General features: G+C 34.6%; 1 protein-coding gene across 4 annotated transcripts in view; it reads left to right on the plus strand.

Moving 5' to 3' along the window:
* Positions 1–12,633, plus strand: part of GK (glycerol kinase) — a 69,760-nt gene extending 57,127 nt beyond the window's left edge. For 2 of the 4 annotated variants that reach the window (XM_010970225.3, XM_010970247.3), the window contains 7 exons: positions 696–792; positions 1,451–1,535; positions 2,068–2,188; positions 2,299–2,442; positions 5,146–5,226; positions 8,010–8,096; positions 9,993–12,633. In XM_010970225.3, coding sequence (XP_010968527.1) covers positions 696–792; positions 1,451–1,535; positions 2,068–2,188; positions 2,299–2,442; positions 5,146–5,226; positions 8,010–8,096; positions 9,993–10,003 — 626 coding nt within the window. In that variant the 3' untranslated portion in view covers positions 10,004–12,633. The remainder of the gene's footprint in view (positions 1–695; positions 793–1,450; positions 1,536–2,067; positions 2,189–2,298; positions 2,443–5,145; positions 5,227–8,009; positions 8,097–9,992) is intronic. The other 2 variants (XM_074359824.1, XM_010970257.3) reach the window with 2 other exon arrangements.
* Positions 12,634–16,187: the final 3,554 nt, after the last annotated feature.

Raw genomic sequence — 16,187 nt, forward strand, 5'->3', positions numbered from 1 at the left:
TTTGCCCCATATGTGACATTAAACTACTTGGATCCCTATTATGAGTTTGAATTATACATGAAAGACTGTTTTGTGAGGATTTATAAAGCAACGGACTGACATAATTAGTGGTGGTTACTAATAAACTGGCTAGGTAAGGCATAAAAATTACCCAAGTATAAAACTGAACACAAAAGATTGCCAGACTCTGCAGTTAAATTTATCTGATGAGAAAATGTTTTAACTCTTAGAGTGAGCATTAAAACTCCAGTATGTATAATTTAAGCATTAATATGGCTATTTTCAGTCAATGGATAATTATTTTGAACTCCCCTTCCCGCTCATTCATCTACGTCTTTAATTTTGCCTGAAGGTGAGACAATCAGAAACACATTTCTGATTAGGGACACACTGGAGGCTACTTTATCTACTAATCAGCAACCTTCAAAATAGTGGAGAGGAGCTAAAATACCTTAACAAAACTAATCCAGTTTGTTATTTCTGGGACTGGGGTACATTTTTACTGGAGGATATTCAATGTGGGAAATTTGGTTCTGTTGCCCCTCGCATCCTGTCATAATTAGGAACATTTTGCTTTACTAATGAATAGAAAACCCAAAGCTCTGTCCTCATTTTTTAAACACGTGTGTTTATTGACTGAAGTAAGTAGATATTGGAGTGATTCTTGGGTTTTTTTGTTTGTTTGTTTTTGTTAGAAAAACTTGCTAAAGAAGTAGGTACTTCTTATGGCTGCTATTTCGTCCCAGCGTTTTCAGGCCTATATGCACCTTATTGGGAGCCCAGTGCCAGAGGGTAAGAATTGAAAGTAAGGTATGCTTTTGTTGGTCTTGATTTATTTACAGCATTGGCTAATAACTTACTGGGTAACAGTTTCCTATCTATTTTCAAATGATTTTTTTTAATGGAGGTCCTGGGGATCGAACCCAGGACCTCATGCATGCTAAGCATGCGCTCTACCACTTGAGCTATACCCTCCCCCCTCAAATGATTTTTAAGTGTTGAAGATATCTTTTCTACTTGGAGAGTGTAATTTCAGAGCCTTTACACTCCAAGAAGTTATAAATCATCTGACAACAAGCCCCCACCATATCCACATTCATGTTAGTGTTAATATCTTTTACCTTCAAGATACCAGCAAGTTATATATCAAGAGGACATAGTGTAGATGAATACTGATGAATACTATAAAAATACCAATATAAAATAAAATATTACTATACATATCATCTATGCAGCTGGATCATGAACTTTTTCATATGTGGATGCAGGATTGTAGACTATAAGGACTTTTCAAGCTATTTAATGTTTATGTCCAGTTTTGGTTTATTTAATGTCCATTTTCTCCCCTGCACATTTCTTTCTACCAAAATCAACCTTTCCATATTCAGGACATCTTCAATTGACTTGTTTATTCCACTCTGATCTTAAGAATCTTTGTGTGTATTTTTAGGATTATCTGTGGGCTCACTCAGTTCACCAATAAATGCCATATTGCTTTTGCTGCGTTAGAAGCTGTTTGTTTCCAGACCCGAGAGGTAATAAATATGGGCCTTTTTCTTGTACTTAATCCACTTTTATTGCTCTTAAACAAATTGTATATTAAAGCCAGAAATTTATTTAAAGCACAATAAATGTAATAATTAATCAAAATTAAGCCTGTCTAAACATTAATCTAATAAATGTAAGTTTTTGTTCTTTTTCCAGCTGTTATTACCTTCTGAGTTCCTGTTAGCTGCCAAGTACCAAGCATTTTACATTTAGGGGTATGCTGAATGGTAGATTAACCAAAGGGAATAATAGCGCAAACAAAGGCATCATGGCAGAAAATCAGGGTGCAAAATAGAGTTGTTTGGCTTGGCTGGATGTAGGGCTGAGTGGAGAGGTATGGTGAGAGAAAACGTTGGTTGTAACCAGATCAAGGAGGACTTGGAAGATCAGCATAAGAAATCCAAATTTTTATTCTGTAGGCTTTGGGGTGCTCTTGAGCATTTTTGAAAGAAGATTGCTGTTTTCAGAGATGTTACTATGAAGTACTTTAATTCTGTTCATTGCATTGGTTAATTTCAGATTTTGGACGCCATGAACCGCGACTGTGGAATTCCACTCAGCCATTTGCAGGTAGACGGAGGAATGACGAACAACAAAATTCTTATGCAGCTCCAAGCAGACATTCTATATATCCCAGTAGGTCAGTAAGCCTTCATGCCTTTAAATTCCAAGAGTAATGTTTCCTTCTGAAGAATTGTTTTTTTAGGCATATGTGAGTTCAGAGATACTGATGTAGCTCTCTCCCTTCAGTGAAACCCTCAATGCCAGAAACAACTGCCCTGGGAGCTGCCATGGCAGCAGGGGCTGCAGAAGGAGTTGGCGTTTGGAGTCTTGAACCTGAGGATTTGTCAGCTGTCACGATGGAGCGGTTTGAACCTCAGATCAACGCTGAGGGTACATTTTAAGAATGAAACACTTAGGAGGGAAGGAGGATGAGGAAGGGAGGGTGACAGTGAGGGAATGGAGGAGGATGGGGAGGTAGTGGTGGAGGATGGCAGAATAAAGGAAGAGGAAGGAGAAAGATAAAAATGAGATGTTTAAAGAATGGTACACGGTGAAAAGTGAGTTTGCCTTTCTGTTTATCCATAAATTAAGAAACTAAATAAAATAGCAAATGCTGCTGTTTGAGATTTGGCTACTAAACTTATTGAGCTACACTGAATGAGTGTGAATGAGAGAAGTAGTTCCTTATTTTAAGAAAAAACTTCTAAAATCACTTTTTTCTTTTTTTAACATTTACTTCTACTGTTTACAGGCCTTTCATGTAGGAGGGCAACACTGCCTCACTATCAGTTCTAGTTTGTTAGCATAGGCTTTTGTTTTTCTTTTTTTTTTCCTAGTAAGAGATTTATTTAGAGAGATATACACTGCGGAGGGTAGTTAACTAAAGAAGTAAAGGGAGATAGACACTTCATAGGTAGAATGCAGACCTCACAGAAGGAGAGAGAGCGAGAAAGAGGATGGATTCCCAGGAATTGGGCCACCACCCTCTCTCTTGACCTTCCATGGTTAGCTTCAGAACTGTCATGGCACTTGTGGGTGTGCCATTCACCAGGCTAGTACATTGCAATATGTATAATAAAGATCCAGGTCCACTGGAGGTGGAATCTCCTGCCATTTGGGGCCTCCAGGTCTATTGGGAGTTGATAGTGTAGCCCTTTTTGAAAATGAGAAGGGAGATGTATTGGCCACCAACCCCTCATGTCTATACTGGATCATATTTGGTGCCAGTGGCCAGTTTTAGCATATGATCAGCTGGGCTAAGAGACATTCTGATAACTTTTAAGCACAGCAGGGCTAGCCCAACAAATGCAGCAGCAATTTAAATAAATGAGCATTAAATATCTGGTTCACTGTCCTAACAAACGAAGTTAAGCCGCAAGCTCCTACTGCTACCTTTATTGAAATATTGTGGTGCGTCTCTGAAATTGAATTCAATGTGAGTACAAAAGTAAGGTTTTATGTATTGAACTTGGTTTTTAAACTTTTTAAAAACCTATGTATAAAATAGTGTCAAAGTGGATTTTGAGCTATTGGCAAATAAGCTTTCAAATGCATTTTTGTTTAATTTTCTGGAGCACTATGCCAGTGCTTCTGAATTTTATTCATTCTTTTCTAAATACAAGAAAATGAATTATAATATCAGTAATTTTATAGTCAGTGTACCATGTACCTTGATGTAGAAATATATTTCAAAATCTGATATTCTATCTGTAATTCATTCTTAAATTTGCCATATTGGATAACATGAAGTTCAAAAAAATCAAGTTTTGATTTTTCTGAAATAAAAAAATATGAAAATTCTGAAGAAAACCAACTCCTTAACAAGCAAATAATATTCAGAGCAAGTATTTGGCCATCAGATACTAGTCGACTCTTCTTTTAAATTAAAAAAATTTTTTTTTATTTTTGAGGAGGAGAGGTAATTAGGTTTATTTAATGGAGGTACTGGGGATTGAACCCAGTACCTCGTGCATGCTAAGCATGTGCCCTCCCACTGAGCTATACCCTTCCCCCAATCCCACTGTTAAAGCAGGGAATTTTTGTGCAGAGTTAAGGACTACTGTTGTGTAAGGAGAGCTATCTTTGCCATTTTTTAAGGCCTATCTCAGAATTGATCATTTACATCTGTTGTCCTTCCTTTCAGGAGCCCTTCGCGCTCCCCACAACACACACACACACGCGCATGGGCGATTGGGCACCCTGATGTAGATAGTTCATTCTTCCAGTGCATGTTTGTTTAGACCCAAGTAAAGGCCAAAAACTGTCCGGACTTGGGGATGTAGAGATGAATGAACTGAAGTCCTTGCTCCTTGGGAGACTCTTGTATATTGAGACAGGTAGACACAACCAAGAAAATTCCCCGTGGTAGCTGCTATCCTGAGGTCTGTGTTAGGTGCTTTGGGAAGATGGAGGAGGGGCCAGAAGTGTAGGGCACGGGAAAGCTTCCTGCTGCAACTGATATCTAATGGGTGTTGGCAGGCTTCGGGTGCTGTGGAAGGCCGGGAGGCCTGAGAGAAGGGCAGCTTCATGCATGTTTCCTCCCTGTCATTAGGAGGAGTACAGTGTGAATGGACACACCAGGGCCCATTCTTGTTTAGTCCTCTTGTTGTGGATTTCCACCTTTAAAGACATCCCATCTGACAGGAATGCAATTTGAATCATGTTAAAAATCAATATTTGTTCAATCCTGTGGCTGGACCCACAATAATTCTCCTTCTAGTCTTTCTACATTATAGTATACGTCTCGCCATATCTAAGCTCCTCCACCTCCAAAAAAAGACAACAGATCCAGTAGGATTCCCCTTTCTACTTCATGACCACTTGCTTGTGGCCTGGTCTTGGCAGGCAGCCTGTCTCACAATCTCCCTTCACTCTGCTGACTGTGCTGAACTTGCCTCCAACTTCCAAGCAAGCGTCTCTCCCACTCACTGGCACTCACTAGCGAATGAACTCTCCCAAATCTGAGTCCTGATAAAGCTCAATGTCAGCTTAATACGTATAACTATTTGTCAAGGATGCTGAGTGAACATTAAGTGTGGTACATCTCACTAAAGTACCTTTCTTGTGTGTGTTTTTTTAACCTCCTCTTTCTAGAAAGTGAAATTCGTTATTCTACGTGGAAGAAAGCTGTGATGAAGTCAATGGGTTGGGTTACAACTCAGTCTTCGGAAAGTGGTAAAAATGTTTTTATTATTATTTCCACTTTGTCTTAGTATGTTAAATAGCTTATTTAAGTATCTGACCATTTATACTAGCAAGGCTGCTTTGAAGACAAGCATTATCATAGGCTCATAGTTTCTAACATTTTGAAAACGCTTTGAAAACATTTTGAAAAGTTCTAAACATAAAATATAAATTATCACGTTGATATATATACTTTATTCTGTATCCTGCTCCATCTTTCCTTATTAGTTTACTCCTACTACTTCAATTGATAACATAGTTTTCTGAAAGTAAACTTATTTTTAGTTTCTTCTTAATGGAAAAAAAAATCAACTACACTTTTTTTCCCCCTCTTCGTGTCTTTCTTTGCCTTTTTGGGGGGCTGTCTTCATGACTTCAACTAACTGAAAGCTGTATTCATGTCAGATCCTATTTCACTGTTGCCTAGTTTGATTTCTGACTTCTTAATGAGTGTATTTTATGAGAATTCATTGGAATCAGAGGAAGAAAAGTACCAAATGTAGTAAATTAGAAATGTCATAATTAGGAAATGCCCTTGGCAGAAAGTAGAGGACTATTTTTCATTTGCTTAGGTGGGAAGGTATTTGGCTTAAGTAAAACCATTTAGTTGTAAACAGCCCTGAGCAGTCTTTAATATGCCTTTGATATTTAAACGGCTTAAACATGCCTTTAGTTTGATGTAATATTTTAATTCTTTACTAAATGTAAGATTTGGAACATAATGAGTGGGACAATGGCCAATATGTTAAAGCATATACTTTAATGGAGAAGAGCTTATAAATGAAAAATAACCTGCCTTCCCACCCCTAAGTGAGTATAGAACCGCTTTTAGTTTATCTGGCTTCTAGGAGAAGCTTCTGGGATCATCTATTACCGCAGATCACTGTGATCTGTATTTTCAGTCTCAGATGTTCCTACTTGCTTAATATCCATTTTCTTTAAATGTTTTGTTCTGAGACTCACTTTTCTAAGAGGGTGGCAAAGCCTTTCTTGCTAAGACTGTGCAATTTTGAGACCCTTTATAGTCTAACTTCTCAGTCGTAGGTATTTTTGTAGCACAGTGCTTGTTGCTATGCAAGATATAACAAACATGCACTCTGATTTATTTTGTGATTGCCCTTAATTAATGGCTAATGAAAATTTGAGTTATGTGATTCTTTGGCTAGTTGGATCTTTTTAAATGGTGCAATTCTCCCTGAGTCGTTGTCCCCCTCCCACCCCCGCCCCAACCCTCAGTGCCACACACACTTCTCCTTACTAACAATTGAGGATATAATTTTAATTGCAAAATTCCCACAAAACCAATTGATCCTTTTCTCTTTGCCTACCTTACTGTCAGTGAATTTTAAGAGAAGAAGTTGTTAGAAGAAAATTACATGATTTCTTTTGGTTTCTGCTATCAGCATTGATGATAAAATTATTTGATTTTTTTTTTGAGAGCTTTAGATTTTTCAGACTTTGTTTTTGTTTCAATTAGACAACAATGGATTTAAACCAAAATTTGAAAAAAAAAAGCTTTGAGTAAATTTATGAAAAGCACTCTAGTGTATATTTTGAGTCTCTAAACTGTACACAGAATAATAATATTCAATTAGTGAAATGCTAATTGTATTCCTTAAGCAATATAAGCTATATGATATAACTGTATGCTGTATCAACAAACTATATGATGATAGCAATAGAGACTGAATCCTATTCTAATCATCTTGAATGGATATTCAAATTGCTACAGCACTCCTTAAAGTGCTTTAATTTATAGGATGAATATAATGCTGGCTTAATTTCCAAAGCACTTTGCCAATTTTGAAGCAGTCATATTTATTTTCTTATTTGTAACTGTATTTGAATGTATTGTAAAGAATTTTTAAAATATGTTCAATGTGTTTAAAATATAGTAGAGGTGATTGGGGGGTTGATATTTTTTGGAGAGAGCTAATCATAAATGATGGCTTCTTGGCTTTATATGAAACCCAACAAAACATTTTTTCAGAGTATTTAATATTCTAGAGAAATAATTTTAAATTTAAGAAATTTAATTTAAATTTAAATTTAATAATTAATAAATTTAAATTTAATTGTGTGTGTGTATATATATAATATATAAATAAATATATAAATACATATATAAATATATAAATACATATATAAAATACATATGTACAAAGGAAGGGATTCCAAGAGGATTTAAGTTAGAAAATAATGAAACAGCCGTGTTCTCAGGCAATATCTTAAGATGTAGACTAATACAATTAGTTTTTAAATTATAGTAATACTAATATTCAAGTGTATTTCCTTATACACCAAGTTCATTTTAAAAAGAAAATAAAACTAATAGGGTTTGAAATTAATTTTCAGTAGACTAATATAACTCTTCTCTGATAGCCAAAGGATCTCTAATTTGCATTTGAATTTGGAGGAATTGGATTGCTCATGTAATATCTTTTGGGGAAGAATCAAGAAAGCTAAAATCAACAGCCTCCCAAAAAGTTCTCCATCAGCTTTCTTTGGCTTTGCCAGTGGAAGGCTTATGTTGGTCTATATGCATTATGTTCTTGACTACTTGTGGCATGCTATCTGTATTGTTTGTTAATTGTCATAAGCCTTCAATATTGATTGTTTTTGATTTGAAGTAATAACTCTTTGCTAGCTTTTATGAATATACTATTTTTATAACTTTGTTTTGCTATCATGTGATTCTTAACACAAATATTGTAATTATGTGTCTCTCTTTTGGTTTGCTTGACTGGAATTCCCTCCCACTTGGATGACCACAGGTGACCCTAGTATCTTCTGTAGTCTACCCTTGGGCTTTTTTATAGTGAGTAGCATGGTAATGTTAATCGGAGCAAGGTACCTCTCAGGTCAGTTCCTCTTTAAATCAGACAATTGTATTAGTTAGCATTAATGTATTTGTGTATAACTCAGCAGAAAGTTTTCAGTGTTTTTCCTTCTTCCTGTTCTTGGAACCTGGAAAATCCATTAAAGATCTAATTAGTTAGACCAGTTATTCTTTGGGGCAGTCACAATTAAGGACTGTGACTCTGCTTAATCTCTTTTATTTTTAGTAGATAATGATTTCTTTGAGGGACTGCATTCGGCTGTCAGCTGCAGCAGTCAGCAAAAGTGAAAGAATTTCTGTTAATGCTTAAATGAAAGGACTTTCAGAGTGAGAGGTGAAATTTAAAGTACAGTATTTGACGGGGGGACGGTATAGCTCAATGGTAGAGAGCGTGATTAGCATGCACGAGGTCCTGGGTTTAATCGCCAGTACCGCCATTAAAAATTTTTTTTTAAATATAGTATTTGAAATCAGTTAAATTGGCTTACAACTGTATATATGCTGTTTTTCATACTTTTGAAAATCTGCTAGAGAAATCTTAATATTTGAATTCGCCAGAGTATGTCAGCAGAGTTTCTGTAAAACTCTAAAACTGGGGAAAATTTAGTCACTTTTATCTTAGTTAAAAGAATATATTTTGTGAACTGAAGTTTTTTTTAATTATTGCTGAAATAAATTGGGATTGAAATTCAAAATTACTAGTTTTGAATATTGATTTCTGAATATTCTTATAAGAGTAAAATTGCTCAGTATGTTATAAAACATGTTACATAAACTGTAGTAATTTAAATACAATAATTATTTTTGAAAGATTATCTAATGATAGCTCAATTTTTCTTCAAATTAATAGCATAAATGGAAATCATGTATTTCATATGTTGCCAAGAAAGTGAAACATTTAAAAAATCTTCCTAATTAGGGAAAGAGTTAAATTATATCTTTTAATAAATTAGAAGATGACCTGGGTTTAAAATGTAAAATTTTTTATTGATGGGGGAACATCTCTTTATAGAAATCTGACAAGCATTAATCAACGCAGCACCATCACCAAAGTGCTATATATAAATATGGAATGAAAGTTATTTAACATCAACAGAAATGAAATGAAAATTATTTACATCAGCAGAACATTAAATTATCTTTTAATTAATGATGCAATTTCGGTTACTTGCATGAGAATTTAAAACTAGATTACCTTTTCCTGTATTCTTCATATTCTTGATAAATTTGTTCACATCTTCTGCTTTCATAATAACCACACTTTATGTTGGTATTAGTGCTTTACACCTTACAAAGCTCTTCTGTATACATAAATATATACAGAATTAGCTAATGCCAATTTCCTTCTGCTTCTTGGGAATGTTTGGTGGAAGAGTCCAAATATTCCCTAGAAGAACTGTAATTTAAATTTTATATTTTAAAACTTAAATGCTGTTTTCAGAAAAGTTCTGTTATTTTTTTTCTTTATCCTGAGTTTTTGGCTGCATACTGATGGTGTGGAAAAGGAAAGAAAAAAACATTGCAGCTGAATGTTTTCACTGATTTTTTTTTCCTTCTGTTTCCCCTTTGATACCATTATAAAACAAAAAGTCCTGGTCTAAGCTAAAGGATACTTTAAGTGTCCAAAGTCCTAGGCCTCCAAAATGGTTATAGTTACCATCTTTAGGCTCTCTCTTGGTAACATATGCTGAGATTTGAGAAAAATGGGTATGGCTTGCCTTGGTAAACAGCAGTAGTGTTTATTTGCTAATTTTAGAATTGGCCCAGTTAATATTTGTTGCATTTTAACTGTGAAGCAATATTTAGGAACCATACGGAATCTCTAGCTCAGTAAATAACTGAATAGTCTTCATTGCTTTAATGCCTGAATTGCATGTATGTTGTTATTGACATATATGACTCTTGTCCTCTGTTTTAGGTATGCCATAAATAATACGAACTCATGGATCCCAAAGATGCGAGCTCTTTACCTAACGAGAATCCAGCGATTCTGTCTCTTAATGTGATGACACTATTCATAGACTCTGATTTTATTTATAAGCCACTTGCTGCATGACCCTCCAAGTACATCTGTGGCTTGAAATAAAGAAAATGCAGCAGAAAGAATGCTATAGAAACATTTGGTGTGTTTTTTAATATCAGTAAAGATTGGACCAGCCACCTTTGGGGCTGACCCCCTCCTTTGCCATCATTTCCTGCGTCATTCCCTCTAAAATCTAGGAACAATTAAGATCCTGTCCATTGGAATCTTTTTTCAAAGATATTCAAACTCTGATGGGCCAGGATTTGATACCTGCACTACACACACTTGATTAAGGGGTTATTACTAACCAGCTAAAAATGAGTGACTTTTTGTTTGTTTCTTTTTAACAACCCCCCCCCCCACAAAGGCCTCTTTTCTATTTATGAGAGAGACCCCCACAACATCATTCAGTGAATATTTAAATGGATACCTCTACTAAATTCTTAAAGTGGAAATTTAATACTCTCACAGCTGAGGTATTTTTCTGAAAAGTATTTGCCAAAAACTGAAAATTCTTACATTTTACATGATCTCACTGGTTACACTGAATTACAATCTGGATCTTATAGGGAAGGACACTTTTTTCCTTTTCTTTTTCCCATTTCTCCTTTTTATATTTTTTATTTTACATGTATAATGTATATGTCTATGTATTTTATATACTGCGGGTAGCCCATTTATAAATTAAGAGCACATTATATTCAGTAGGTTATAATGGAGCTGGTCTTAAGTGGACCACTATGTGTATAAATATTTCAGGGGAAACAGCTGTATACATTTTTGGGCAATGGTTATGCATATTATTTACCAAGAGAAACTTTTTCTTAAAGAGCCAACATTTAAAATTCAAGTATATGTTCTATGTCAATAAAAGAAAATGTACTTTATTGTGACTATAATTTCTTAGACTTTACTTTTATATACTATATTTTTAAAAAGACTGTGGATTAATACTACAGTGAATATTGTTTTCAAACACAAGCACTAGTCCATATAAAGTTATTTTCCTTTGCCATAGTTTTAGACATATATAGGGTTCTTTTGAGGGGATGTCAAATTAGGTTAAAAATGTCAGTAGAAAAAAAAAGCCAAGAATCTCTTTTTATCCAAGTATGCTATCAATTGCTGATAAGCAATCGTAATTTCTACTTGAGATGACAGAATTATCTCTGCTTATTGTCATATTACAGCTGAAGAAGTGTTTTACTGTTAGAAATGGCTTCTCATGAAACCAAGAATTTCTAAAAAAATTTAATAGTATGTGTTAGAAAAACTTACCTGGTCTAGTTTCTTAATGTCAATTTTAAAAATATCTGAAAATTAATTTCTGTTTACTACAGATAAGAAAACACTGCCTCCTAATTCTTCAGTCAGTGCTGAAATGGGAAAATATTATATATTAATATAAAAGCTTTTGTTTTATTTGGAGTTTATGGTAGCTTACATTTGCAGTTCTGATTATGCTGTTTCTAAATTATTGAATCTGCTGGGTTTTATTGATACAGCTGCCATTCCAGTGACATAAGTAGTATAGAAAAGTACTGTGAAATTATTACTTCGTAGCAAGGATACTTCTAAACATAATTATGTTTCTACAAAGGTAGGTTGAGTTAATGTAAATAATTGTGAAAATCACTGTTCAAATAATTTTAAGATTATGTTAACTTTCTATAAGTTGCAATATTTATAAATGTTTGAAATTGTATGCATTGATACTGAATGATAAATTTACTTAAAATAAATTGGCCCTCATTCTTACTTGCATTTCTCATTTACAGACTAGAACTTAGATCAAAGTTAAATTGAGAAAGATGTTTCAGGAAGCATGAAACTCAGCTGTTAGCACTTGATCAGGCACACTCTGAAGAATTAACCAACACCGGAAGAAGTAGTTTCTGGAATGATGAGCACCTTACTCATTCAATTAGAAAAGACGACACTGTCCCATCTCAGCATCGAGAAAATACCCTGGCAAGGTCAGCAGCCATTTTCAATAGGGGCTTGCGGTCATAGCCAACCTTGACCTACTGGTTCTACTCTGCTTTCCTTCTACCTGGGATAGTCATTGGAGTCAAATATGCCATTGTTCTCAGAATTCAAAGCCCAACAGCTCAATCTTTTGTACTCCAAGTAATCAGTAACATAAGCAATGCATACTTGCTTCTGCGATGATATCTTAGAATTTTTTAGTGTGTTTCTTTTGAAATGCCTAAAGCTCAGTTCTTTGGCTTATGAGTGTTTTGTATCGTGTCAGAATGAAGAATGATGGCTATTTAGGAAGAACCACCAAACAAAAGATGTCATAGCATAGAAACTAACAGCATTGACAGTCGAGTAAGCAGTATTTACCTCATAATGTCTACCTGATAGTAAATAAGTGCAAAAATTACTATTTTTATAGCTTTAATGAAGTGTAATTGATGTACAGAAAACTGCACATATTTAATGTATATAATTTGATCAGTTGGAACATATGCATATACCCATTATCCTGTCACCACAATCAAGGTAATAAAAATATCCATCACCTCCAGAAGTCTTGTGTCTCGTTGCTTTTTGTGGGTGTATGTGTTAAGATTGCTTAATGTGACATATACTGTCTTAACAAAATTTGAAGTGCACAGTACCGTATTGTTAACTGTAGGCACTATGTTCTATAGCAGATCTCTAGAACTTATTTGTCTTGTTTAACTGTAATTTTATAGCCATTGAACAACTCTGCATTTCCCCTTCACCCCAGACCCTGCTAACCACCAATCTACTTTCTGTTGCTATGAATTTGACTTTTTAGATTCCACACGTAAGGTAAGTTCACGCCGTATTTGTCTTTTGGTAAGTTCATGCCGTATTTGTCTTTCTGTGTCTGGTTTATTTCACTTAGCATAATGTCTGTCAGATCTATTGATGTCCCAAATAGTAGGGTTTCCTGGTTTTTTAAGGATGAATAAGATTCCATTGTATGTATGTACCACATTCTCTTTATCCATTCATCTGTCAATGGATATTTCAGTTCTTCCCACATCTTGGCTATTGTGAATAATGCTGCAAGGAAATGTAGATATCTCTTCAAGATCCTGATTTCAGTTCTTTTGGATGTATACCAAGAAGTGGGATTGCTGGATCATAGGGTAGTTCTATTTTTAATTTTTTAAGGAAACTCCATATTGTTTTCCATAATGGCTGCACCATTTTACATTCCCACCAACAGTGTACAAGGGTTCCAAAATTTATTTTTTAGCTAGAACTTTATAATAGCTTGTTTTAATTAATCATATTTAAATAATGAAATTTACTTGATCCATTGTTCTTGTAACCTAACAATTCATAAGATTACATAATAGATAATTAGTGGAAAACTGAGTGACTTTTAAAACCCATCTGATTGCTACTTTGTCTGTACTTTATAGGTACATATCTTAGTTCTGTTCGTATGATAAAGTGTAAAATGTGCTAAATATCATAGACAAAAAACTCACAAGTATTCCCAGAGATTTCCCTGTCATCGGATTTGGTGAAAATGACCTATTAAATTTGGGGACTATAAACATACATTCTGAGAAGCAGAAGAGAGGTTAAAAACAAGTTTCTCAGCTAGATGATCTTTATTTACCAGTTTTCATCCTACTTCAGGTAACTAATTCTACCTGACAGCATAATACTTGAGGATGACAATAATATTTTGTTTTCAAAAGCAGCCTCGGGCTTTTTTCAGTTTTCCTGTGTAGTATTAAAGTTAAGTAGTTTCTTTTATTCCTCATTATTAAACCTGGTATTACTTACCTCATTGGTTGCTTATTATTATATGACTAGTTTACAAGTGGATTTCATAAATGATTTCAAATCATTTAAATCATCCCCAAAATATTCATCAAAGGGAGACTGGCAAAATTAACTGTGGTACAGCCACACTATAGGAAATCTGTAGCTTTAGGGAGGAGGGTACATATTATAGTTCAGTGATAGAGCGTGTGCTTACCATGCACAAGGTCCTGGGTTCAAGCCCCAGGACCGCCATTAAAAAAATTAATAAACAAACCTAATAATAAACCTAAAATAAATAAAAATAAATTTAAAGAAAATGTGTAGCTTTAGAAAAGAATGAGGATGCTGTCTAGAAACATGAAAACATATCTGGGATAAGTGAAAAACACAAGGTGCAGAAGAGTGCATAAGTTTCTATTTTAAACAAAGAAAACTAGGATGTTTGCCCATGCTGGAAGGACACATAAAGAAGTTATAAATAGTGTTGAGTTATTGGAACAGAAAGCAGTGATATTGGGTATATGGAAGACAGAGGTGGCAAAAAACTTTCACATATATATATTTTTATATATATATATATATACACACACACACATATATAAATTGCTAGTAGGTATAATACTGAACCATGTTAATATATTAACTATTTACAAAACTAAGTCTAATTTTGAGCCTAACTTCAGAGGCCATTGTACATGAATGTTCATGGCAGCATTATACATAATAGCCAAAAAGAGGAAACAACCCAATGTCTATTAACTGATGAATGGAGAAGTGAAAGCTGGCATGTCCGTACAATGGAATATTATTCAGGTATAAAAATGATTAAAGAATGGATACGTGCTACAGCACGGATGAACCTTGAAAACTACGCCAAAAAAGTAATATACAAAAAGCCACATTTATGAAGCCAAATTATATGAAGTGTCCAGGATAGACAAATCTATGGAGACGAAAAGTAGATTAGTGGCTGCCACAGTCTGGAGAGAGGGCAAATGGGAAGTGACTGCTAATGAATACATGGTTTCTTTGGGGGTGATTGCACAACTTTGTGAATATACTAAAAACCACTGACTTTTAAACTTTAAAGGAATACATTTATGGTATATGAGTTACATCTCAATAAAAGTGTAATTTTAATTTGCATTTATGTAAAATATATACGACCAGTCCCTGACAGCATGTGAACTTGTAGTCCCTGAAATGAGCCCTCTGAAGGAAATAAATTTTATCTGCTCCTTGAAAAATAAAGGTTAATAAATTTATCTCCTTTTTAACTTCACTCTCACTGTTTTTTTAGTATCTAATATTGGAAATAAATGCTTTAGTCATTAATACTATGAAAGATGGTGAAACAGGATCTGGGCTTCCCCTTTTCATGATCTGTCCAATAGAATATACTGATATTAAAGGATGCAGCTAACTCGTTTTCCCCAAAGACTTGATAAATGAGGAGGCAGTCTTCTGAACGTATTAAGCAAAATATATTACCATAATTGCCAATAACTTGACTTTTCCCTCAGTGGAATCTTTTAACTATGCTGTTCCTTAATTTTCTTGAAGGTTTAATTTCATCTGTTTATCATCTTTCTCCCCAAACTCATTTTAAACCTTCAGCCTTTAATTAATTTACCACCACATCTTTTTCTTTACTACAGAGTTTATAGTAGGAAACAATAGGGTACATATTTTCAGTATAACCTCATGTGAGTATAAGAGAGATTCTTCACATTTTCTGTTAAGTAAGTACATGTAGAATAAACAAAACCAGAGCTATTCTTCTCTCTGTGGATTATAGATAATAAAAATTATTGTAGGGAAATTTTTGCAAAGTCTCTAGTGTGTATATGTGTTCATCAGAGACACAAGGTGCCTTCCTCTCCCTCTCAGCTAGGCCTGGACAACATGTAATTTTTGATAATCCAAAACCTATGTAACACACAGGGCTTAGTATGCTCTGAAGCCTGTTGCTGCTTATTACTGTTTCCTAATTGACTTCGACAACTGTGTTTGACTGATGGAACTGCACTCGTAACTGCATGGGCCTCCCAGAAAGAAGATTGCCTTTCAAAGCTAAGAAGAGAAAATCCTCAGTTCTTACTGGTTTCCAGTTTCTTGCCTTGAGCCAAGCAACTGTGTAGTTCAAGCCTGTGTCCCACTCCTGGAACAACTGGCAAAGGTACAAATGTCTATATAGGTTTCTTTAATCTGATTGTAGTAGACAGGATTTCAAACTTAATTTTTTCGGGTTTTTTTTAATTGAGTTATACTTTGGACATTGTAATGCCAATATTAAGTGATGATAACATGGGCAGATGCTTAACTTTC

This window comes from Camelus bactrianus, chromosome X (assembly GCF_048773025.1).
Source record: "Camelus bactrianus isolate YW-2024 breed Bactrian camel chromosome X, ASM4877302v1, whole genome shotgun sequence".
Classification (NCBI taxonomy): Eukaryota; Metazoa; Chordata; class Mammalia; order Artiodactyla; family Camelidae; genus Camelus; species Camelus bactrianus.